We start from the raw sequence: 22,273 nt of genomic DNA on the forward strand, positions 1-22,273 counted from the left end.
CATCCAGCAATGAACCCTCCCAGGCTGGCGTAGGCCATATCCCAACCCCCAGCCCGGCCATCATCTTCGGGGTGCCAACGTCAAACCAGAGGGTGGACCCAGGCAGTGAGAACTAGCCCGTTCCTGGTCCTGCAGCACCAGCCCAGCAGTGCCACGGCTCTGCCCTTCCCTGCACCCAGTTCTTGCCACAAAGGTGCCATGCAGTGCCCTGGGGAGGAGGGCGAGCTTGGCCCTGCCAGCTGCCCCTGAGCCCGTGGCGGCGGCGGCAGCAGTGAGACGGAGGTCCTGACAGTGAGCCTGCCATGCTGGAGCGTCTTGCCCAAGGATTGCTGGTGCCAAGCTCTGCCCGTGTGCCCCTCTGGAGACAGCTGAGCTGCTTCCCAACGGGTTTGGCAGAGAAGAGTAGAGACCATCTTCCTTCCCTGGGTCTGGCAGTCCTGGAACACTGAGCGGCACCACGGTAAGGACGAGCTCCCTGCCAGCTTTGGGGTACTTCTGGTGAGCCCTCACTGTGCCATGGGGCCATGCCACCTCTGGGCATCCACAGGTCCCCCTGTGCCTTCAATGGCAATACCTCAGGCATTCCGCCCCCCCAATTCTGACCCCCAGCCAGGCATGGCCATGAGCCTGAAGGCCAGCGCCCGCGGTGTCCCCAGCACAGCCCTGCCCAGCTGCCCACATCCCACTGGGGAGAAACCACGGGCAAGCAGGGATCAGTGGCAGTGCCAGCCCCTTGTGCCCGTGGGAAGAGAAAGGGAGCAACGTGTTCCTCCGAGAGCTGTACCCGCGGTCACCCCCCGCCACCTGCACCCACCGGCTGCCCACGGCTGCCGTCCTCTGCTGGGAAGCCTGCGGGCAGAGACCGCGGGTGGAAGGGACCCCGCCGCGGAGCAGCCCCTGCCCGGCGCTGGCTGCCGGTGCCGGCCGCTGCCGGCGGAGGCGGAGCGCGGCCGGTCCCTCCCCCGGGCAGTGCCCCGGGCCCGCCCCGCACGGCCCGGGAGGAGCCGCCGCCGCCGCGGGCACCGGCACCAGGGGCACCGGCGCGGCCAGGAGCGGCGGCAGCGGCGGCACCATGGCCTCGGAGAGCGAGGCGCAGCGGGCGCTGCAGTATGAGCAGACGCTGGTGAGTGCGGCCGGCACCGGGGGGTACCGGGGGGGCGCGGGGCGCGGCGGCATGCCAGGGGGAGATGGGCGGCTTGTGGGTGCTGCCCCGCTTATAGTGGCAGTGCCCATGAGCTCTGTGGTGCCCGCTTTGGTGGGGCCGTCTTCGGGCTGTGGCTGGGCAGGGCACCAGGGGTGCCACCCCGCAGCCCCCCTGGCGGTGGAGGAACCCAACTAAGCCCCCATCCCCAGGGCAGGACTTGCACACACATCATCCCTCCCGCCCCCAAACTCCCGCATCACTGCGGGGGTGATGCCCACCCTGTGTGGGCTCCCAGAGGCACCGCCCAGTCACCCTTCCCCGCCATGCTATGCATCCCCAGCCCTCTGCCCCCAAGATAGTGTATCTCCCCTGCCTGCAACCTTAGCCCCATGTTTATGACTCCTTCCCCTCCAAGGCCTCCCCGCTGGCACACAGATGCCTGGCTGTCCTGGGGGTATCCTCCCTCCTGCCGTGCCCACAGCCCCTCCATTGCCCACAGCCCTTGGACGTCCTGGGCAAAGGTGCTTCTCCCTGGCCTTTGTTTGGGATGGTGGCTGCCTGGGGTGGCTCAGCAAATGTGTACTTTGTCCTGGCAAAGGCATTCAGGCAGGCAGGGCCAGGGAGGTGGGCAGGGAAGGGGTGGCTGAGCTGCTAGAGGGTACCCATGTCCATGGCTGCCTGAATTTGCTGAGAGCCTGAGCCAGTTGCTGCAAGCAGAGCCAGCCCTGCTGAGGCTTGCCCACCTGGCACATGGGCACAGGGCAGCATCAGGGCACTACTGCACTGGGCACCCTCCATATAGTCTTTCCAAGCACCCAAAGCCCTTGTCTGGGGGTCCCCCTTAGTGCCCATCCCAAACCACCCCTTTCCCGTTGCTGTCAGGTGGCTGCGGTGCACCAGCAGGCCATGCCAGCATCTCCACAATCTTATCGGCCCCATGGTGCCTCCCTAGCAGGGCTGAGCCAGGGAGCAGCTGGGGGCACTAGCAGGGGTGTATGGCACTGTCCAATACGAGCCGTGGGGGTGCCTCTTCCCACCCGCCCAGCACCAGACTGTCCCCTCAGTGCTGTGTCTGTGGTGGGTGGGCAGAGAAGCCAGCCCAGCTGGGCACTGTGGGGCAGAGGAGCCTGCAGGCAGCACAGGATGGGAGAGGCATGCTGGGCTAGCATCAGGGCAGCCTTGCACAGTGCCAGCAGACTTTGCCCTCCTTTCCTCTGGGCGGAGTAGCACCCATGCCCTGGGCACCCCAGGGTGCCCATCCCCATGGCCTCCAGGTTGCAGTGAGGCTCATGAAGCTGCCTGGGGCTCATGGGTGAGGCTGCGTGTGGGCTTCTGTCCAACAGACTCACGCCTAGCTGTCAGGAGCCACCTGGGCACATGGTGGGCTGAAGGGGTGCCCAGCTGCCTCCAGTGCATCTGAGCCGCCACCACCTCCTGCTGGCACCTGCCAGGAGGGTCATGATTCAACCAGAACCTGGCACAGGCTGGTCCAAGCTAGACCACCCTGGGGACAACCCTGGGGACAGCTCTTGCTGTCCATGCATACAGCAGGGGCACCACAGCCAGGCTGCAGGGCTGTGCCCAAAAAGCCCCATCCCACTTCATGTCCTTACTCCCACAGATTTCACCAGCCCTGGGGTGTCATGGCCATGGTGCCACGGGGGGCTGGCACTGCCCCAGCCCTAAAGGTCTCCCCAGGCAACGGTGTCCCTCCCTGGGGACCCTGTGCTGGTTGGTTGCCCGTGAGAACCCCTGGCCATGCTGGAGTGGTGGGGTGCATGCCAGTCCCGGTGCCCCCTGCATGCCAGGCTGCCGTGGTGGGGAGCAAAGGGTCCCCAGGACGGGGGGATTAAGCTTGACAAACTGCCCTTGTTCATTGCGGAGCTGCTCAGGGCGATTAGAGCCTGGCTAAGACAGGCAGCGTGACACACACCCCCATGGACTTCGCCTGCCTGCTGCCAACCCAGGAGATCCCTGGCCCCGCCGCCCTAAATATCCCCCCCAGGATCACAGTTTTGGGGGTAGGGTTGGCTGGCATTGGCTGTGTGGAGGTGGGCACAGCTGCCAGGCAAGCTCAGTGCTATGGCACAGGGTGGCACTGGGACATGGCAGCACCAGATGCCAGCACCCACCCCAGGCACAGCATCGCCTGGGTACAGCGGGCACCATGGGCTGGCATGGCGTGGTGGGCTGCAGCGTGGCCGGTGACCGCAGCGCAGGAGCCTGGGACTGACATAGCAGCCTTGGCCTGTGCCCGTGTCCCCGGGTGCCCCCCATCAGGCCCCCCCCGTGCCTGCTCCCTGCCCGCCCGGCACAGTGATTGTTCAGCTGCTTCACGGCGGAGGCCGGAGTCCCAGGGCTGTTTGTGTTTCAAAAGGCCTTTGTGGAAAAATAACCCAAGCGGGAGAAGGAGGAGGAGGAAGGACAGAGCCCACCGCTGGCCTTCACCACAGCCCTGCACCACAGTGCCAGGGCTGCAGGCATGGTGGCTGGGGCTGCCCCGCACAGGGCACCCCTGGGGTCCTATGCCCTGCCTATGGGGCTGTGTCATGGGGCAGCAGGGTGGCACAGGGGCAGTGGGGTGGCACGGCCCCTTCACTTGCATCCCTGTTTTTCCAAGGGGGTTGTTTGCAAACAGGGGGAGCAAAATCCCACCACCCCACCAGGCTGGACACCTGGGGCTGGGCATCCTTCCAGGTGCCCCAGGACCTGGGGGCAGCATGCCAGCCTCAGGCACAGCCCCAGGAGGTAGACATGGAGGGAATTTGGGGGGCACTCAGCCTGGGGGTGCCCTGGTCCCAGCCACGGCTGGCCGTGGGGCAGCAATGGGTTCAGAGGAGGCAGGCGCTTGGCAGGGAGACAGCACTCCTTGGGGAGCCAGCTCATTTCATCTTCCAGAGGAAACAAGCTTCACCCGAAGGGGGCCTTTGAACACTGGGCCCCGTGCAGGGCCAGGGTCTTCCTCTGGCAGCCAATGCTGAATCTGGCCCCCAAAGTGGCCACACCAGCACCTCCACCCTGCTCATGCCTTCCCCACGGCACATTTCTGTAGGGCGGGGGGCCTCTGAGCCTGTGCTGAGCAGGAGTGTGGGGGGAAATCTGTACCAGAAAGGGGTCAGCAATGGAAATGAATGTGCCCCTGCTCCCCATCTGCCTCCCCACCCTCCCTCCCACTGCTGAGCACAACCAGGGTATTAGACAGCAGAGAATACACCTGGCGCCACTCTGGCTGCTTTCTCCACCCTGCCAAAGAGACCTGGGCAGGAGCGATGCCCTGTGAGAAATGCAACTTCACTCCGTCCCCACGGGGAGCTGACACGTGCCAGCAGGCCAGGGGGTGTGAATGGGACCCAGGCGCCCGGGGCAGGCACCGCTGCCGGCAGCTGGGACCGGGCTGCCCACGTGCCAAGTGCGGTGCCCACCCGTGGCTTTGCCCCTCTGCCAGGAGCCAGCACAGACTGTGCCAGGGAGAAGGGTGGCTGCACCCCGGCTGGGCGGCCACATGCTGTGCCAGCACAGCACGGCGGGTGGGCACGCTATCGGCATGGGGCTCACGTCGCCCCAACGTGGGAGCCTGGCAGGGGCCCCCACGGCCCTGAAGCCTCCCTTTGTGTTGGGCCAACCTCTGGCACTTGGCATTCAGGTCATGCCAGGGGGAGCAAGGCAGAAACCAAGCAACCGAGTCCTTGGCAGTGCCCGCCAGCGCGGGACAAATGCCCCTGGCTCGGTGGGGAGGATGGGCACAAAAAGCTCTGGGCTGGCACAGGGGGCACTGCCAGGGCCACCCCCCTGCCAGGGCCAGGCCACATGCCATGGCCAGGCAGGAAGCACCCAAGGTGGAAGGGGTGCCCCCTACAAGGGCACAGAGCCCCTTGCACCCCCTTGCACCCCCTTGCTCCCCAAATCTCCTCCTCACAGCCCAGGGACTGCCCTGTGCCCAATGCTGCGAGCCCCTCTCCCCTGGGACTATGGGGTATGCCCTGCCCTGCCCTGCCCTGCCCCCTCCTTGCCCACCTGGCTTCCTGCTGCCAGCTGAGACCAGCCAGCTCCTGTCACGTGTGGCCTGCCAAGCCTGCCTCCTGGGGGGAAACCCAGCCCTACTTTTAGTGATGACAAGGGGAGGTGCCCACAGAGCACCCGCACAACCCCCATACTAGCCCTCGGAGAGTTTCCAGGCCAGGCTTACTGTGCTCCCATCACCAGAGGCCCTTCCCCACCCTCCACAACCGCAGCACCATGCCCGGGACACCTAGGGAGGGCTGGGGACTTGTACTATTCTTGCTGGCTGCCTGCACTGGGCACATCAGCAAAACAATCGCCATTGAACCCAGTGCCTTATCTGCCCAGCCCCTTCCCACGCCCCGGCTGGCAGCCGGACACCCTCAGAGGCACTGCTGCCCCTTCCCCTGCGGATGCCACGGCTGCCTGCCCCCTCGCCTGGCAACCCCCAGTGCTGGGAGGCCATGCCAGCGTGCCTACCACTCCCCTGCCTCAGTTTCCCCACTTAGGTGCAGGAGCTAGGGTGCCAGCCGCCGCTGATGCCCTCGCCCCCTCCTTCTCCCCCAGATGTATGGGCGCTACACGCAGGACCTGGGCACCTTTGCCAAGGACGAGGCGGCCCGGCTACGGCTGCAGCAGGAGCAAGGGGAGGCCACCCCCAGGCCACGCCGCCCCTCTGAGCTGCTGGAGTACACCCAGGGCCGCTGTGCCCCCTGCCGCAGTAAGGGCCACCAGGGTGGGGACACGGGGGGGGGCACCAGTGTGCATGGCCCCACGGCAGTACGCAGTCTGGGCATGGCTGCCCACCGTACCACGCCGGCCGCAGTTAGGGTTTCTCCAGCTGTCATGGGACACCGGCGCCGAGGACAATGCCACCTGCCCACCAGGAAGCGGGGACACAATAGCCCAAAATAGCTGGGCACATGGCAGGGACTGGGGGCCCCCAGCCCGTCTGACTGGGGCCATGCCAGGCGGGCTGTGCTGGTGGGAGGTGCATGCCTGGCAGCACCATGTGTGACTGTGCACAGCCAGAGCCCCCTGTTCCCGTTCCACACCAGAGCAGCGGGGCTATGATGGCTGGGCACGGTGGTGCTCCTGCACCAGATGGTACCACCGGTTGTGAACATTTGAGTCCCTGCCAGCCTGGCCGCGCTGCCCCAGTGTGCCCATCCCCAGGGCACTTTGTCCTGAGCCTGGCCTTGTCCCTGCAGTCTGCGCCTTGCAGTGCCAGCGGTTCCTCATCTCCAAGGTGGGCGAGGACTGGGTCTTCCTCATCCTCCTGGGGCTGGTCATGGCACTGGTCAGCTGGGCCATGGACTTTGCCATCGCCACCTGCCTCCAAGGTGAGCGGGCACCTGTGGGCTCCCTGAGGGGGGCAAGGGGTGGCCGAGCCATGCCCCTTGCCAGCCATGACTGCCTCACCGACTGTGCCCGCAGCCCAGAAGTGGATGTACGGGGGCCTGGACACCAACGTGCTGCTGCAGTACCTGGCCTGGGTCACCTACCCCACTGTGCTCATCACCTTCTCAGCTGGCTTCACCCAGATCCTCGCGCCCCAAGCCGTGGGTAGGGCACTGGGGGGGACTGCCTACACCGTAACGGGGTGTCCCCTCCCTTGGGCTGTGGGTTGGGAGCTGCATAGGTGTCCTCCTGGGCTATGGGGTTGGCAGCCCCAAGGGTCTTCCAAGATCTATGGGATGATCTTCAAGAGGGTCTCCTGGGGCCTACAGCACTGGGGTCCCCACAGGACTATGGGCTGGGGTCTCCCTACATAGCCATGGGGCTGTTCCTGCGGACTGTACTGTGGGAAGAGGTGTCTCTGGGACCTCCCTTTGGCAGTGGGGGATGACAAAGTGTCAGGGATCCCCTCAGAACTATGTGGCAGGGGTCCCCAGTGTCGTCATCCCCTACGACCATGGGTCAGGGCTGTCCTTATGGTGCCAGGCTCGGGGATCCCTGAGATGAAAACCATCCTGCGGGGTGTCGTGCTGAAGGAGTACCTCACCCTCAAGACCTTCGTGGCCAAGGTGATCGGGCTGACGTGCGCCCTGGGTAGTGGCATGCCCCTGGGCAAGGAGGTGAGGAGAGTGCCCAGGGCAGAGTGGGCAGGGGGCGGGGTGGGGGGGGGACTACTCTCATCAGCCACCTCACTGGCCCCACAGGGTCCCTTCGTCCACATCGCCAGCATGTGTGCAGCCCTGCTCAGCCGCTTTCTCTCCCTCTTCGGGGGCATCTATGAGGTGAGTGGCCCCAGGGGGGCTCTGCCTGTGCCCCCAAGCAGGGTTGGCAATGCCTGGGGCAGGGGGAGGCAGTGCCCACTCACCCCCGGCTCGCCCGCAGAACGAGGCGAGGAACATCGAAATGCTGGCGGCTGCCTGTGCCGTAGGTGTTGGCTGCTGCTTCGCCGCCCCCATCGGAGGTAGGGTCACCCCGGGACCCCCGAACTCCCACACACATCCTGCACTGGCACGGGGGTCTGCCCAGCAAGGCAAGCAGGACTCCCAGGATGGCTGGCATGGGAGAGGGCAGTGCTGATCGGCAGGGAGGAGGAAGGGAGGAGCAGGCACCATCCTCCTGGAGGTGTAACATCTGCTTTCGTCCTCTCCCCTGCCGCCCTGCGCTCCAGGGAGCTCCCCACTCCGGCCCCGCTGAGCCCTGCCCGTAGGTTGGTGATGTGTCTAACTCTTTCCTTGCCCTCTGCCTGCTGCGCTGCCCCATCCATTTTTCTGTTTGTCTGCGTGCACCCTCACCTGCCATGTCTCTGCTCATGTCCCCGCACTATGCTCTTGCTCACACCAACTCCTGCTCTGCCGTGCCCGGTGCCGCTAGCAGGGCACCAGCCGCGCGCTTTGCCAGGGAAGCCCTTAAACTGCCCTGTAGTGTGTCTGTGGGGCTGGCCATACCCACACAGGCCGTGCATGAGCATGGGCTCAGGGCAGGAAGCATGCCAGGCACCAGGAGCCTGCCTGGGTTTCGCCACCTCCCTTGTGCGCTTTCCCCTGGCGCCAGGCGTCCTCTTCAGCATCGAAGTCACCTCCACCTTCTTCGCCGTCCGCAACTATTGGCGTGGCTTCTTTGCTGCCGCCTTCAGTGCCTTCATCTTCCGTGTCCTTGCTGTCTGGAACAAGGATGAAGGTACCTCCAGCAGGGTGGGGGGCATGGGGCTCCCCCCCCAACCCGTCCCTGCTGACCCCCACTGCCCCCCCCCAGAGACGATCACAGCGCTGTTCAAGACCCGCTTCCGCCTCGACTTCCCCTTCGACCTGCAGGAGCTGCCTGCCTTCGCCGTCATTGGGTGAGCACGACCGCCATGGCGCCTGTGCCAAGGCCCCAGGGTGGCAGTGGCGGTGGTGGCAGTGGTGGCAGCAGGACACATGGGTGCTCACCCCCCCCACTTCTGCGCAGGATCGCCAGTGGCTTCGGGGGCGCGCTCTTTGTCTACCTCAACCGCAAGATCGTGCAGTTCATGCGCCGCCAGAAGGCCATCAACCGCTTCCTCATGAAGAAGTAGGTGCTCAGTGGTCTGCGGCACTAGGGCGGTGGAGCCAGGGCTGCATCAGCATCACCCCCACCCCATGCCACCCTGCCAGGCGCCTGCTCTTCCCTGCCCTGGTGACGCTGCTCATCTCCACGCTGACATTCCCACCCGGCTTTGGACAGTTCATGGCCGGCCAGGTACCTGCCGCGGGGTGGCACAGCAGTCCCCACCCTGGGGCTACCGCCAGCCCCGGCTGACCCTTGCCCCTCACCAGCTCACCCAGAAGGACACCCTGGTGACACTGTTCGACAACCAGACGTGGGCCAAGCAGACGCTCAGCAATGAGTTCGAGTACCTGGGCATCCTGGAGGCCTGGCACCACCCCCGCTCCAACGTCTTCATCACCCTCATCATCTTCATCCTCATGAAGGTGGGTGCCTCCTGCCCCTGCCAGCTGAGGGCCCACCAGGAGGCTCTAGGGAGGGAGTCCTGGGTGCTATCAGGGAGGTGCTGGATGGTTGCCAGCAAGGTGGCACTGGGTGGCTGCTCTCAGAGGCCGCCAGGGTGTTGGCTGGGTGCTGCTGATGTGCTGTCACAGAGATCTTGGCTGGGAGCAACCAAGGTGCCAGCAGGAGGTGCTCACAGGGTGCCCCGCGGAGGATCGGGGCTGCCCCTTGACACAGTGCGGTGCCCACGTGCTGCTGCATGGCAGCCAGCTGTAGGGCACAGCAGGGGCAGGAGGCAGGGATGGGCTGGGGGGGGCAACTAATGGGTGCCTGTGTCCCCTGTGCAGTTCTGGATGTCGGCCCTGGCCACCACCATCCCAGTGCCTTGCGGAGCCTTCATGCCTGTATTCGTCATCGGTGAGAGCCTGTACCCTGTGTGGGCATGGTGGGAGGAGGGAGCCACCAGCCAGCCCACGCTGGCGCACCCAGATGTCCCCTTCCCCAGCAGTGCTGGGACAGAGGAGAGGGTGCAAGACTGGGTCAGGTGCCGGGAGAGCCCCTGCACCCACTCCCAGCCCCTTTCTGCGGGCAGGGGCAGCCTTCGGGCGCCTGGTGGGGGAGAGCATGGCAGCCTGGTTCCCCGACGGCATCCACACCAACAGCAACACCTACCGCATCGTGCCAGGGGGCTACGCCGTGGTGGGTAAGCACCGGGATGGCATGGGGACACTATGGTGGGCATCACTTGGAGATGCTCCAAAGGAGCCAGTGGGTCCCCAGGGCTGAGGTGGTGTACCAAAGGACTGGGGGTGATCCCACCACCAGGGATGTCCCCAGGAGGTTCCAAAGGCTCAGGGTATGACAGATGCCCTGAGTTGGTGACCCAGCCCAGTAGGCAGTACCTGGCAGCAGCCCCCATGTCTCCTGGGGATGGGTGTAGGAGCGGCTGCGCTGTCAGGCGCTGTCACCCACACGGTGTCCACGGCCGTCATCGTCTTTGAGCTGACGGGACAGATCTCGCACATCCTGCCTGTCATGATTGCCGTCATCCTGGCCAATGCTGTGGCTCAGAGCCTGCAGCCCTCCCTCTACGACAGCATCATCCGCATCAAGAAGCTGCCCTACCTCCCTGAGCTGGGCTGGGGCCACCATGAGTGAGTGTGTGTCCCCTGCCCTGTCCCCAAGCCCCTCACCGGGCACAAGAGGAGGGACTGGCATCACCCTGAGGCCACTGTTGCCCATCTGGGCAGGAAATACAATGTCCGGGTGGAGGACATCATGGTGCGGGACATCCGCTACGTCACCCTCAACTGCAAGTACCGGGACCTGCAGGACGTCCTGCAGAGTACCAAGATGAAGAGCCTGCCACTGGTGGAGTCAGCTGGTGAGATGCAGGCAGGGGTCTGCACAGGCACCCACCCTGGCAATGGGGCATGCTGGGATGGGGAGGGGTGATGGCAAAGGGAGCCAACACAGCCACTCACTGCCACCGGCAGAGTCCATGATCCTGCTGGGCTCCATCGAGCGGGCACAGGTGGGGGCCCTGCTCTGCCACCAGCTCAGCCCCCAGCGCCGGCTCCAGGCCCTGCGGCACCGGCTCTCTGAAGCCAGCATCTGCTTCCAGGTGAGGGGGGCAGCTACCTTGGGGGATGCCCGGCCAGGGTGCCCCCCACAGCCGTGCTCTGACCACCCCACCCCCCCACAGATCAGCACTGAGGCCTCCTCAGGCCCCCCAACCCGCACTGCCTCCCGCAAGCCCCTGAAGCCAGCGCTGAAGCGGGTGCCCAGCAGCTTGGCTGAGACCCTCCCAGGTGAGTCTGTACCCGGCCCCCCCAGCCCCTGCCTGCACTCCCCCACTGACACTCCTCCCCACCTGCAGCTGGCTCCGCCGACCACAGCGGCATTGCCCTCAAGAACCTCTTCTGTGCCAACACTGCTGCAGAGCCCACTGAGGTGAGCACCTGGCCCAGCCCATCCCTGCCTGGCCCTTTTTACCCACTGCCATCCCTTCCCATCACTCCCATCCCTTTCCATCCTTTCACACTCCTTCCCAGTCCTGCCTGTCCCTGCCCATCACTTTCCATCCCTTCCTGCTCCTGCCCATCCCTTCCTGCCCATTGCCTTCCCTCCCTTCTCGTCCCTGCCCTGTCATGCCCACCCCTGCTTGTTGTCCCATCCCTTTCCATTCCAGCTCAACCTTGCCCATCCCTTCGCATCCCTGCCCATCCCTTCGCATCCCTGCCCATCCCTTCCCTTCCTTGCTCATCCCTTTCCTTCCCCACCCATCCCTGCCCGTCCCTGCCCATCCCTGCCCATGGCACCACCACGCCATGCCCTAACGCCACTGTCTCTCCCCACGTGGTGCCAGGCACAGGGCATGGCCTATCGCAAGGCCAAACACGTCCGCATTTCCATCACGGTAAGCTGCAGCCAATCACAGGCTGGGCACAGCTCTTCTCAGCCAGTCGAAGCCCAGCATGGATTCTCTGAACCAATCAGGGCCTGACAAGATTCTGCTTGGCCAATCAAGTTTGGCCTGTGTCTGTGCAGCCAATCTTGGATTGTCCCGATTCTGCTCAGCCAATCACGGTGTGCGTCCTCTCAATCCCAAACCTTCCTGGCGAATCATAGCATGACCCAGAGTCTCACAGCCATGGGGTTTGCCCCACTTTGCTCAGCCAATCATGGCACCGCCTGCATTCTCTCCACCAATCACAAACCTGGCTTGTCCCACCTTGGCCAACCATGGTGTGACCTGTGTCCTCTCACCCAAGCACGTTAGTGGGCCTGCACCCTACCCACTCGCTGCTGCCATGCTGCCCTGCCTATACCCTGCTCGCTCTCTGCCTGTGCCTTGCCTGCATGCTGCCTGCCTGCTGCCTTCTGCCCCGCCAGGCCGCTCATGCACGCCTCTTTTGCAGGAGGAGATGGATCTGGGTGACAAGATGACCCCAGCAGAGGTGAGGGGGTGGGCAGGGGCAGGCAGGACCCTCCTGCCCACGGGTACCCCGGAGATCCCAATGGGGTGCCAAGGCACGGCAGGGGGAGGGGGCAATGCTCCCACAGTGCTGGGTGCAGAGAGGGTGGGGGGACATTTCCTGGCACCCTGGGAGGGCTGTGCCCCTTCACCCTGCCCCACAATGTGTTTTTGCCCCTCTAGATCCTGGACTGGGAGGAGCAGCAGCTGGACCAGCTGGTGGACTTCAGCAGCGCCAAGATCGACCCTGCGCCCTTCCAGCTGGTGGAGCACACCTCACTGCACAAGGTACGCCGCATCCCCTCAGACACCCCCCCCCTTACCGCCTCAGACCCCCAACTCAGCCCTCTCTTCCTGCAGACCCACACCATCTTCTCGCTGTTGGGGCTGGACCACGCGTACGTCACCAGCATTGGGCGCCTGGTGGGCATGGTGTCCCTCAAGGAGGTGAGTGGGGGTGTGGTGGGGTGGAGACGCAGGGTGGGGGGCACCCAGAGCTGCCTGCTGATGGGTTTGGGGTGCCCGCAGCTGCGCAAGGCCATCGAGGGCTCACTGACAGCCAAGGGGGTGAAGGTGCGCCCACCGCTCGCCAGCTTCCGCGACAGCACCACCAGTGCCGGTGAGCCCGACACCACCGCCCTGCGCCAGCTCTGGGACCGCCACCAGCACCACCCCATGCCCCGCGAGGCCAGTCCCGGGGACAACAATGACAACAACACCCCCAAGGGCCAGTGATATGGGGTCCCACCCCGTGTCCCCAGGTGTTGCAGGGGCTCCCAGTGGGTGCTGGGGGATGCCCACCCTGTGCCTGCCTGTGCTGGGCTTGGCGTAGGGGTGGGAACCCTCAATCCAGTGCCACTGTCCTCCCACCATGCCAGGGGCTGGCCACGTGGCCCCCAGCCTGCCCATGCCCCCCCACCTCCCTGCCAGCTCCTACTTTGCTACCTCTGCCCCCCATCCTAGGTGCCCCTGGCACAGCCACCGCCCTCACCCCCCACCCCAGGCACCCCAATGTCCCTGCTCAGGGTGGCACATCGGGCAGAGGGGCATCAGGTCAGGGTGCCCATGGGGACACAGGTGGGCACTGCCCCCCTCCCCAGCACCTCATGGCTGGGAAGGGGGGGGGTCCTGCCACCTCTCCACTGTGTACCCCAACTCCATGTAAATACAGAGATTTTTATATTAATTTAATAAAAGCACTTTATAAACAGAGCCAGAGTGCCGAGGGACTGGAGGTGGGAGGGAGCACTGCCAGCGGGCACCAGCCGAGCCTTGCCACGGCACCAGGATTGGCATCACTTGGGGCAAGAAGCCTGTCTTTACCCGGTGCTGGGTCACAGCACGGCCTCGCTACGGTACAGAGGCTGCGGGGCCTCGCCGGGGCAGATGCCGGCACGGCGGCGGGCGGTGATGACCAGCGTGCCGGCCTCAGTGAGGGCACAGCTCACCGACAGTGGGTCCGTGTCCTCAGGTAGCTGGCACTTGTGGGTGAAGGTGTCACAGATGGTGCCATCTTCGGCCACCTGTGGGGAGGCAGCACTGGCATGGTGGGGCACAGCATGGCACAGCAGCGCATGGCACAGTCCAAGTTACCCCAGTGCTAGTGATGGGGCAGCTCCCAGTCACCCCAGCTCCAGCAGGGAGCTCAACAAGGCAGTTCCCACTTACCCAGTACCTCAGGGGCAATTCCCAGTTACCCCATTGCCAGCAGACAGCAGCTCTTAGTTGTCTCAGTCCTGGAGGTGGGGTAATTTCCAGCTACCCCAGTGCCAGCGGGGACTGTTCCCAATTGACCCCCACCATCAGAGAATGCAATGGGACAGGAGTTCCCAGTTGCCCCATTCTCAGTGAGGACAACTCCCAGTTACTCCAGTGCCAGCAGGGGCTGTTCCCAGTTATCCCAGTGCAGGAAAGATGCAGTGGAATAGGAGCTACTTGTTGTTCCTATCACCAAGGGACAGCTACCAGTCACCCCAGTGCCAACAGTTGCCCCCCTGCAGGAGAGGGTGCCGTGGGGCAGAATCCCTGTTGCTCCATGGCAGGGGGGTGGTGCCCCCCGGGGTGCCTTACCTTCTCAGCCTGGATGGTGACGTGGCAGTTGGAGGTGGTCACCACAATGTCAGGGGGCTCAAACTGGCTGACGTCGGCCACCACCTGGTAGATGTCACCCTGGGCACGCACCCAGGTGCCCAGGCTGCAGGGGCACATGGCGCCCGGGGACCCTGCGGGCATTGGGGTACTGCTGGGCATGGGGACACAGTGTCCAGGGGCTGGGGCACTGGGGAGCTGCAGAAGAGGCTGAGGACCCTGGGAGGGGGACTGGGGGGTAGCAGGTGACACTGGAAGTCTGAGGACATTGGGGTTGCTGGGGGATTGCAGGGGGAACTGGGGGCCCCAGGGCTATGGGGAGTACTGGGTGGTCTGGGGTGGGGGTCTGAGAGTAGCAGGAGGAACTGGGGGCTCTGGGGGCACCTGGGGACAGTAGGGGAATGGCACAGGAGCCTGAGGACATGGGGGACAGCCGGGAAAGTCTAGGGGGAGTGGGTTGGGGGGACTCTGGGGGTGCACAGAAAAGGTGGGGGGGGGGGTAACAGGAGACACCGAGGGGTTGGGTGTAGAGGGGGGGCTGAGGACATAAGGACAGCCAGGAAGGGGTGGGAAGGCACATACAGGGGTCTGAGGGCAGTGGGAGGCTCAGAAGGTTCTGGGTAAGGGGGACCTGGGGGCATGGTGGGCTGGAGGACAGCAGGGACACCGGGGATACCAGGGAATTGGGGCGGGGGGGCGGGACGGAAAGGGAAAGGGGAGAGAGGGTTGGAGGACAGTCCAAAGAGCCATGGGGCACCTGGGGGGCAGTCAGGGCTCCCCCCAGCCCCCCCAGTCTGTGCTGGATGGGTCCCACACTGTGCCCAGGCACCAGGAAGCTGGATAACCCTTGTGGGGCCCTCCCTCAGGTAGCAGGGACCCCGACCCCCCCGTCCCCAGTACCTGGGTACCCAAAGGCCTCATGTGCCCGCACCCCGAAAGGGCCATGCTGCCGGTCGCCCTCGAAGCGGGGCTCGCCATGCCCCTGGCCGTAGGCACCCATGCGCTCAGCACGGTACGCAGAGGCCGAGCCAAGCGAGGCCATGGCGCCTGCTGCCTGTGCCCCTCAAGTCCCCGGCCTCGGGGAGGGGGCCGGCCGCCCGCCTGCCACCACCACCGACACTGCCAGATGCCCATAATTAGGCACCCCGGCCCCAGGAATGCGAGATAAGGGCCGAGGCCTCACCGTCACTCTGCAGGGATGCGGCAGGAGGAAGGGGGGCACACGTGCCTCTGCCACCACTGGCCTGCCGCCCCCGGCCCCGGGGAGGAGGTGCCCCCCATCCACAAGAAGAGGCGCCTGGCGTAGCGCTCGCACGATGGACTTTATTCGAGACCTGGCAGGATGAAGGAGGGGGTGCTGGGATGTGGGCACCCCGCGGGTACTGCCGCAGCAGGGTGGGGGACTCAGGCAGCTCCTGCGGGTATGCACACACGTGCACATGCACATACACTCCCAGGTGTGTGCACGCACATACACACAGACACACACACGCAGAGCAAAGCCCTCCACCCACCTGCAGGCACCCCATACTGCCCAGCCCCTACCAGTGCTGTGGGGAGCATCTGCTGGAAAGGGGGTGGGTGGTGGGCGGCAGGGAACCCATCAGTGTGATGTCAGGCCTGCTGGATCCTGCACTACCCCCTCCAAGTTGGCCATGCTGGGAGAGGGGAGCCAGCCCCACGCTGGACGCCCCACGGCAAGGAGGGGCAACAGGTGCTGTGCCCGGCAGAGGTTGATGGGGGGGGTGCTGAGGGGGTGCACGGGAGCAGGGGTGTAGTGGGTGCTCAGGGCACCACGGGGTGCGGGGCTGGGGGGGGCCGTGGCCGGGCTGGGCAAGGAGTAGCATGCAGCAGACGGGCAGGCCCACGAGAACACTTGTCATGCAGGAAGGGGGAGGGGGGGGCACAAGCATTGGCAAAAACTGGCATTCCTCCCCCAAACGGCGTGCCTGGACCCCCGGCACAGCCCTGGGGGGCCCCCAAGCTGGGATGCCACCCCCGGCCAGGACGGGGGAGCTGGTCGCCCTTTGTGTAGGCACTTGGTTCCCTGCTAGGGGTGAATGACTTGGGGACGGGGATGTCGGTCCCGGGACCTGCCTCCTCCCTGCTCTCTCCACCCCATGTTGCCCCACAGCAGATTTGGGGTGCCCTAGCTGGGCTGAACCCCCTACTGCAGGGCTGTGCTGTTGCTGGTGGCCCAAAGTCCCCAGCCTGGTGCCCATGCCCACCTGGCCCCACAGTCTCCCCATGCCGGCCCCACACACATACAAAAGTATAGAAAGCCCCAGCACCACGGCACATCCGCAGCACCCCCCGGCACCCCCCCGCTGGCCCCATACCCCGAGGCAGCAGTTCACAGTATAAAACTCAGTCTGATAAAAGCCAGCCAGGGAGAGAGGAGAAAAGCCCCCTGCTCCCCAAATCCCCACTATGGCCCTGAGCCGAGGGTGCCAGGCACAGGGCAGGGGCACCATAGGATACTCAGAGAGGTTTAGCCATGCCGGGGGTGGGCCACGCCTGAAAGGGGACCCCAGGGTGGTTTGGGGGGGAACATGCGAACAACCAGCCCCACTGATTCAGTCTCATCAGTTTTGGGGGGCACATGTGGGCATCAGGGCAGGGGTTGGACCTCCCCAAGCCTTTCCCCGTTCTCATGCAAAAATCCAGGGGGGGCAACAATGTGGCCAAGCGGGGCCGGGGCACAGTGGGGGCACACTGGCCGGGGGGGCGCTGTGACAGCCCCCCAAACCTCCCCTGCGCCCGGCTAGCGAGGGGGAGTGGCAACAGGGCCTGTCCCTCGCCCAGCACAGGGTCCGGCTGGGGGGCAGCAGCTGGGGGGCTGGACCCCCGCCAGGAGAGGCAGGGCACCCCAGGGGGGCATCAGGGCTCTTCAGCCTCCTCCTCCTCCAGCGATGCCACCCCGGAGGAGGCGACATCAGAGACTTTCCGGCGGAGCGGGAAGTCCTTGCTCAGCACCACCTCGTCCTCCGTGGGTGAGAGGCAGGCTTCGGCGTAGGACACAGAGTAGAGGGAGTCCTGGCACCGGAGCCGTGCCAGGCCCCTCAAGGCACTTTGGCTGGCCGGGGCGGGCAGCTTGGGCAGCAGCAGGTCCTCACCCCCCAGGGAGCCCAGCAGTTTGGCAGTGAGTTCAGAGGGGGACACCATCTCCAGGCTGCAGAGGCTGGAGCAGAGGGTCTCAGGGGATAGGGTGTGCGAGGAGTCGCTCTCGGGCTCGCAGGAGCCATGCCGCACGCCCAGCTGGCACAGGTGACCTTGCAGCAGGTCTCGCAGCAGCACACTGGCAGGCACCGTGCTGGACATCTCTGCAGGGAACCAGGATGCCTGGGGTCAGTCTGGGGCGGATGGCACCAGGACCTGCCAGCCACCCGCCGCCCTTTGCCCCGCAGGACAGGAGCAGTGGGATGGGAGCAGCCCTGTGCCAGGTACTGTGCCCACAAACTGCTGCATGCCTGGCACTGGTGACCACCAAAGGAAATGCAAAATACGGTCTGGCACTGGGTTGCAGGGCTTCCCCATCCCCTCAGGGGCACTGCCCCATACGGGGTTGGCCAGGCTGGGGCACCCAAGCATCAGGCACCCTGCTCCTTCAGCCCTTGGCACCACCAGTGGGACACCGACACCGGCAGTGGGACACCTTGCTCATCTGGCAGATGCCTGCTCCCCATGGCGCTTACCGGTGGGCTGGGAGCTCTCTGTGGAGGGCATGAAGTCCTCGTCGTAGGACTCATCGTTGGAGTCATCCCCGTCCACCGAGGACCAGGCTCGCAGCTTGGCCTCAGCGATGGCAAACTGCTCTGCCACGCCTGGCATGGGACAGGCATGGGTCATGCGTGCACCGAGAAGCACCCCCAAAATCCCCCTGTCCCAGTGCCTCTGCCCATGGTGCCATGGCACCAAAGGAGGGAGGGAGGAATGGATGGATGGGGACAACCCGCCCCACCACCCCTGCCCTCGGCCATGGTTGGGAGAGTGTGCCCGCCGGCCGTGCCCCATGTGGTGCCTACCAGCAGCGAAGCGTGCCTCCTGCTCGCCCTCGCTCAAGTGGCAGTAGGAGCTGAAGGCGCTCTCCAGGGCGGTGCGCGGCTCCACTGGTTTGCACCAGCCCTTCCACTCGATGAGGTGGGCGACACGGCCCTGCGCCATGGCTGTCGGCTTTGTCACATGCTCCTTCACCACCTGTGAGATGCCTGCAAGATGTGCCCCTGCATCAGCACCCCCCGGGCACCCCAAGTCCCCTCCACAGAGCCCATGACCCTGGGACCCAGCACCCCCACCTCCAGCCCTTAGGACTTGGCACCCCCATGCCCTTCTTTTGCATGTCACCAGGGAGCCCAGGGATACCTCGAGCCCCCCAGACCCTAGAGGGCTGACCCCAATGTGCTTCCCAAGATGCCCAGCCCCCTCACCCGCAGGAGACCCCCACTTCCCCAGATGCCCCAGGTCAGACAAGCTGTTACCGTGCAGCGAGGAGCGGGCCAGGGCAGCGATCTCCTGGATGGTCAGCGCACGCCGTGATTTGGGCAGCATCTCGACAGTGTCCTCCACATTGACCTGCCAGAGTGGGCAGGGGGGTCATGGCCACCCAGCCTGCTGCCTGCCACTGCTCTCCCTCTGGGACCCCTGTGCCCTCAGAGGGGGCTCAGCCCACTCAGTGCCCACGCCAGGAGGTGCCATATGGCAGGCGTGAGGTATGTGTGCACATGCATGTGTTACAGGAACACACGCACATGTGTGCAGAGGGATGATCACAGCCACTACACGCAGGTCAGTGGATACAGGCACACCTGTGCCTCTGTGCACATCCCCAGGTTGTAGTACACCCTTACACTGCTACTGCATGCACACTCACACCTGCACTCTTATATAGGTGCACACGTACGTGCACACACAGACATGCTCAGTGGACACAGGCCGGCACATGCATGCTCACATAACCACATAGACACACATGCACACGCACTCATGCACATGCACTGACCATAAACACATGCACACTTGCTGCATGCACATGCACACTCACATATCCACTCACTGCAGCCAGGGCCATCCTCACCATGTGCACACATGCACTTACTGCACACACAGACATGCTCACTGTGCACATGCCATGTGCACATGTACTGCACACATACGTGCACTCACTGCACACACACACACGCATCTGCACATGGGTACACACACATGCGTGTGCATGCCTTGTACTAGTTGGTGCCACTGAGTGTCCTCTCCAGCTCATGCACGCGCACACACACATGTGTGCAAGGCCACTGTGGCTGGGCTCCCCAGTCCCTGCTCCCTGGCAGCACCCATCGTGCTGGGGCACCCAGCCACATGTCCCTGTTGTCCGCCCCGGCCACGCCAGGCCCAGAGCCCATTGCCAAGGGGGAAGCGATGCGGGATTTGGAGGCGCGCAACAAATTGCATTGCCATGGCAACGAGGCACCGTGGACTGATTTCTCCCAGGATACAGCCTGGCTTGCAGCTGACGTCAGAGCAGCCCCGGAGCCGGCTGCGAGCTGGCAAGGCCAGGTGGGCAGCGGGGTGGCAGGCAGCAGAGCCCATCGTGTCGCAGGCCACGGCCAGGCCGGGTGACCCACTGTGGGGTACCAGCACATGGGCACCCTGGCCAGGGCTTGGTGGTACCTGGAGGAAGTCCTGGCTGTCGAAGGAGGCCTGGCGTGCCAGGCGGGGCAGTGGGCGGGTGGCACTCAGCGGCGACAGCGCTTTCACCTCCTTCCACTCAACGCACAGCGTCGTGTCCACAGCCACTGGGGGAAGAGCCGGGGAGACATCAGCACCTCTGTCCCCCTGGCAGTCCCCTCAACCCCCCACGCCAGGGTAGCAGCTTCTTGCCTGGTCTGAGACCAGACACAACTCATTGCAGGGCTGCTCCGGAGCAGCTGGGTGCTGCAGCATGGGTGACTCACGCCCAGGCAACTCTTCTGCCTGTGTCAGCGGTAACGCATAGCCCCTGCCTGGCACTGGGGACCAGGCACCCGTCCTGGCTTGGCAGCTGTTTCAGAAGGGGTGGGGGCAGCTGGGCCAGGCTGTGGTGGACTAGGGGCATGGATGGAGGCGGCACTGGGCCATACTGCGGGGGGCTGGTGCTCCTCCACCATCTTCAACCCCCCCCTCACCTGTTCCCCATCTCTGGGGCAGGAGTGAAAGGAACAAAACAGGGTGGGGGAGATAAAAGCACCTGCACCTGTCCTGCACTCCAACAGCCTGACCTCCTAGCACCAGCACCCCAAACAGATGGGTCTCTGCCCCCCGGGCACTGACTCACAAGCACCAGGGCCAGGGAGGGTCCCCTGTCACTGTGGCCCAGCCAGCCCCCAGGGGACCAGGGCAGGATGTCCCGAGGAGCCTCACTCCCTCTGCACCGAGGTGAGCTCCGCTGAGGGCGCCCCCAGCATGTCTGCAGCATCCCCAGCACCATCATAGGTCCCACCAGCACCAACCCCCAGAAAACCCTCGGATCACAGCTACAGCCCCTATCACCCCCAACCCTTCTGCAGCACCCCCAGGATATCTGTGGCACCCTCACAGCACCCTGTGGCACCCAACACACTGCAACGCACCCCTGCCAGCCCCCATACCCTGCCAAACACCTCTATCCTCCCAAAGCACTCCCACACCCTCCCAGGCCTCTGACCAGCACCCCAATCCCACACCCGCTTCCCAGTGCCCGCCACCCCCCACCCCCTCCACCACCTCCCCCAGACCTGCACTCCAGTCCCTCCAATCCCCCCAATCCCTACAGATCCTCACCCCCAATATGTCCTTGCACCCCCTGGGCCACCCAGCTGCCCCAGACCAGCATCCCCAGGCCCCAAACCTCCTGTCCCTCCATGGCCCCCATCCCCCCATATGTACCCAAGTACTCCAGAGCCCTCAAGCTCCCTGTATGCCCCTCCTCACCCTTAAGCACCCCATTTCTCTGTGCCCCCCTCCACACTGCCATACCTCCCTATATCTCCCAGCCCCCATAGCCTCCCAGTCCCCATAAACCGCCCTATACACCCCCACCCTGTCCCCTAGATCCCCACCTTCCCATATGTCCCAGCCTCCAACACCCTCATCTCATCACCCCTGTCCCCCAGCCGCTCCCCTGCACCCCACATCCCCAAGCCCCTCTATACCCCCCACGGCTCCCCATACCCCGCTCCCAGCCCGGTGCCGCTCACCCACCGATGGTGGTTTTGGAGCCGATGCAGCCCATGCTCCCGGGGGGGCCCCGGTGCGGGCACTACCGCCGGCTCCGCGCCGCCCGCATCGCCCCCCGGCCGCATGGGCGGCCCCAGGCAGCGCCCGCGCCTTGCCGGAGGCTGCGGCCGCGCCGGGCCGCGGTGCGGGAGCCCCGAGCGGTGCCTGCGCCGGGCCGGGGAGCAGCACGTCCAGAGACGTCACTGCTGGGGGAGGAAGAGGAGGGAGAGGGGGAGGCGGTAGGTGGGAGGGAGATGGGGAGGAAGAGGAGGAGGATGGGGACACGGAGGGAGGAGGGAGAGGAGGAGGAGGAAGGGCGGGAGGAAGGCTGGGGAAGAGGAGGCAGAGGGGGATGAAGGATGAGGGAGAAGGGGAGGATGGGGGAGAGGGAGGCTAGGAGGAAGAGGAGATGTGGACAGAGAGGAGAAGGGGGGTGAAGGCAGCCGGGGAGGATGAAGGAAGAGGGGGGGCTGAAGGAAGAGGAAGAGGGGGATGGAGGAAGAGGAGGGGGGGCGGGTGGAGGAGGAGGATGGACGAAGGAAGAGGAGGGGGCTGAGGAGGAGAGGAAGGCCGGGCACCGCGGAGAGCGCCGTGCCAGCACCGCGGACAGCGCCGCCCCACCCGGCCCCGGGGCGCTGCCGCCCCCAGAGCCCCCCCCGGCCCTCGGGGGAGCCCCGAGCCGGCAGGAGCTGGGGGGCATCAAAGGTCAGGGACCAGGACCCTTCAGCAACACGGCCCCCCACAGACCCAGGCCTGCCCACAAAAGGGGGACTCTGGCCCTGCTGGCCCCCACCCTGTCCCAAGGGAGCACACAGCCCATGACAGGGGGCTGGGGTCCCACCTCGCTGCAGATGGGTTTGGGGCAGGTGGGCGCAGGCTTTAGAAGATCACTTCTGATGGCACCACAGGGGCAA

General features: G+C 65.2%; 3 protein-coding genes across 6 annotated transcripts; 1 reads left to right on the forward strand and 2 right to left on the reverse strand.

Annotated features, from left to right (window-relative positions):
• Positions 1 to 970: 970 nt before the first annotated feature.
• Positions 971 to 13,256, forward strand: CLCN2 (chloride voltage-gated channel 2). Of its 4 annotated transcripts, XM_064457413.1 has the most exons (24): positions 971 to 1,123; positions 5,711 to 5,864; positions 6,355 to 6,486; positions 6,581 to 6,709; positions 7,088 to 7,221; positions 7,306 to 7,383; positions 7,484 to 7,562; positions 8,153 to 8,278; positions 8,354 to 8,438; positions 8,549 to 8,650; positions 8,734 to 8,818; positions 8,896 to 9,051; positions 9,415 to 9,484; positions 9,660 to 9,770; positions 10,008 to 10,221; positions 10,318 to 10,451; positions 10,564 to 10,691; positions 10,773 to 10,878; positions 10,947 to 11,020; positions 11,436 to 11,486; positions 11,989 to 12,027; positions 12,228 to 12,332; positions 12,405 to 12,491; positions 12,573 to 13,256. In XM_064457413.1, the coding sequence occupies exons 1-24, from the start codon at positions 1,073 to 1,075 to the stop codon at positions 12,777 to 12,779; spliced, it is 2,637 nt and encodes an 878-aa protein (XP_064313483.1). In that variant the 5' UTR covers positions 971 to 1,072; the 3' UTR covers positions 12,780 to 13,256. The 4 variants fall into 4 exon arrangements, with proteins under 4 accessions (XP_064313483.1, XP_064313481.1, XP_064313482.1 ...); XM_064457411.1 differs by having other exon boundaries at positions 10,564 to 10,878; XM_064457412.1 differs by lacking the exon at positions 11,436 to 11,486 and having other exon boundaries at positions 10,564 to 10,878.
• On the reverse strand, positions 13,226 to 15,277 carry LOC135314355 (heat shock protein beta-7-like). The gene is made up of 3 exons (XM_064457416.1): positions 15,033 to 15,277; positions 14,115 to 14,266; positions 13,226 to 13,567 (listed from the first exon to the last, which is right to left on the reverse strand). The coding sequence occupies exons 1-3, from the start codon at positions 15,172 to 15,174 to the stop codon at positions 13,379 to 13,381; spliced, it is 483 nt and encodes a 160-aa protein (XP_064313486.1). The 5' UTR covers positions 15,175 to 15,277; the 3' UTR covers positions 13,226 to 13,378.
• A 1,178-nt stretch (positions 15,278 to 16,455) lies between these two features.
• On the reverse strand, positions 16,456 to 21,833 carry FAM131A (family with sequence similarity 131 member A). The gene is given in 7 exon segments (XM_064457415.1): positions 16,456 to 17,455; positions 17,828 to 17,956; positions 18,158 to 18,340; positions 18,611 to 18,704; positions 19,797 to 19,921; positions 21,345 to 21,388; positions 21,390 to 21,833. Coding segments are annotated over 7 exon segments (1,074 nt in total). The 5' UTR covers positions 21,446 to 21,833; the 3' UTR covers positions 16,456 to 17,012.
• Positions 21,834 to 22,273: the final 440 nt, after the last annotated feature.

This window comes from Phalacrocorax carbo, chromosome 7 (assembly GCF_963921805.1).
Source record: "Phalacrocorax carbo chromosome 7, bPhaCar2.1, whole genome shotgun sequence".
Taxonomy (NCBI): domain Eukaryota; kingdom Metazoa; phylum Chordata; class Aves; order Suliformes; family Phalacrocoracidae; genus Phalacrocorax; species Phalacrocorax carbo.

Coding starts and splice junctions, on each gene's coding strand:
- CLCN2 (XM_064457411.1), top strand. CDS start 1,073: ATGGCCTCGGAGAGCGAGGCGCAGCGGGCGCTGCAGTATGAGCAGACG. Junction 9,052..9,414: donor TCATCTTCATCCTCATGAAG/GTGGGTGCCTCC, acceptor TCCCCTGTGCAG/TTCTGGATGTCGGCCCTGGC. Junction 12,492..12,572: donor GCATGGTGTCCCTCAAGGAG/GTGAGTGGGGGT, acceptor GGGTGCCCGCAG/CTGCGCAAGGCCATCGAGGG.
- LOC135314355 (XM_064457416.1), bottom strand. CDS start 15,174: ATGGCCTCGCTTGGCTCGGCCTCTGCGTACCGTGCTGAGCGCATGGGT. Junction 14,267..15,032: donor TGAGGCCTTTGGGTACCCAG/GTACTGGGGACG, acceptor CAATGCCCGCAG/GGTCCCCGGGCGCCATGTGC. Junction 13,568..14,114: donor TCACCATCCAGGCTGAGAAG/GTAAGGCACCCC, acceptor GCCTCCCCACAG/GTGGCCGAAGATGGCACCAT.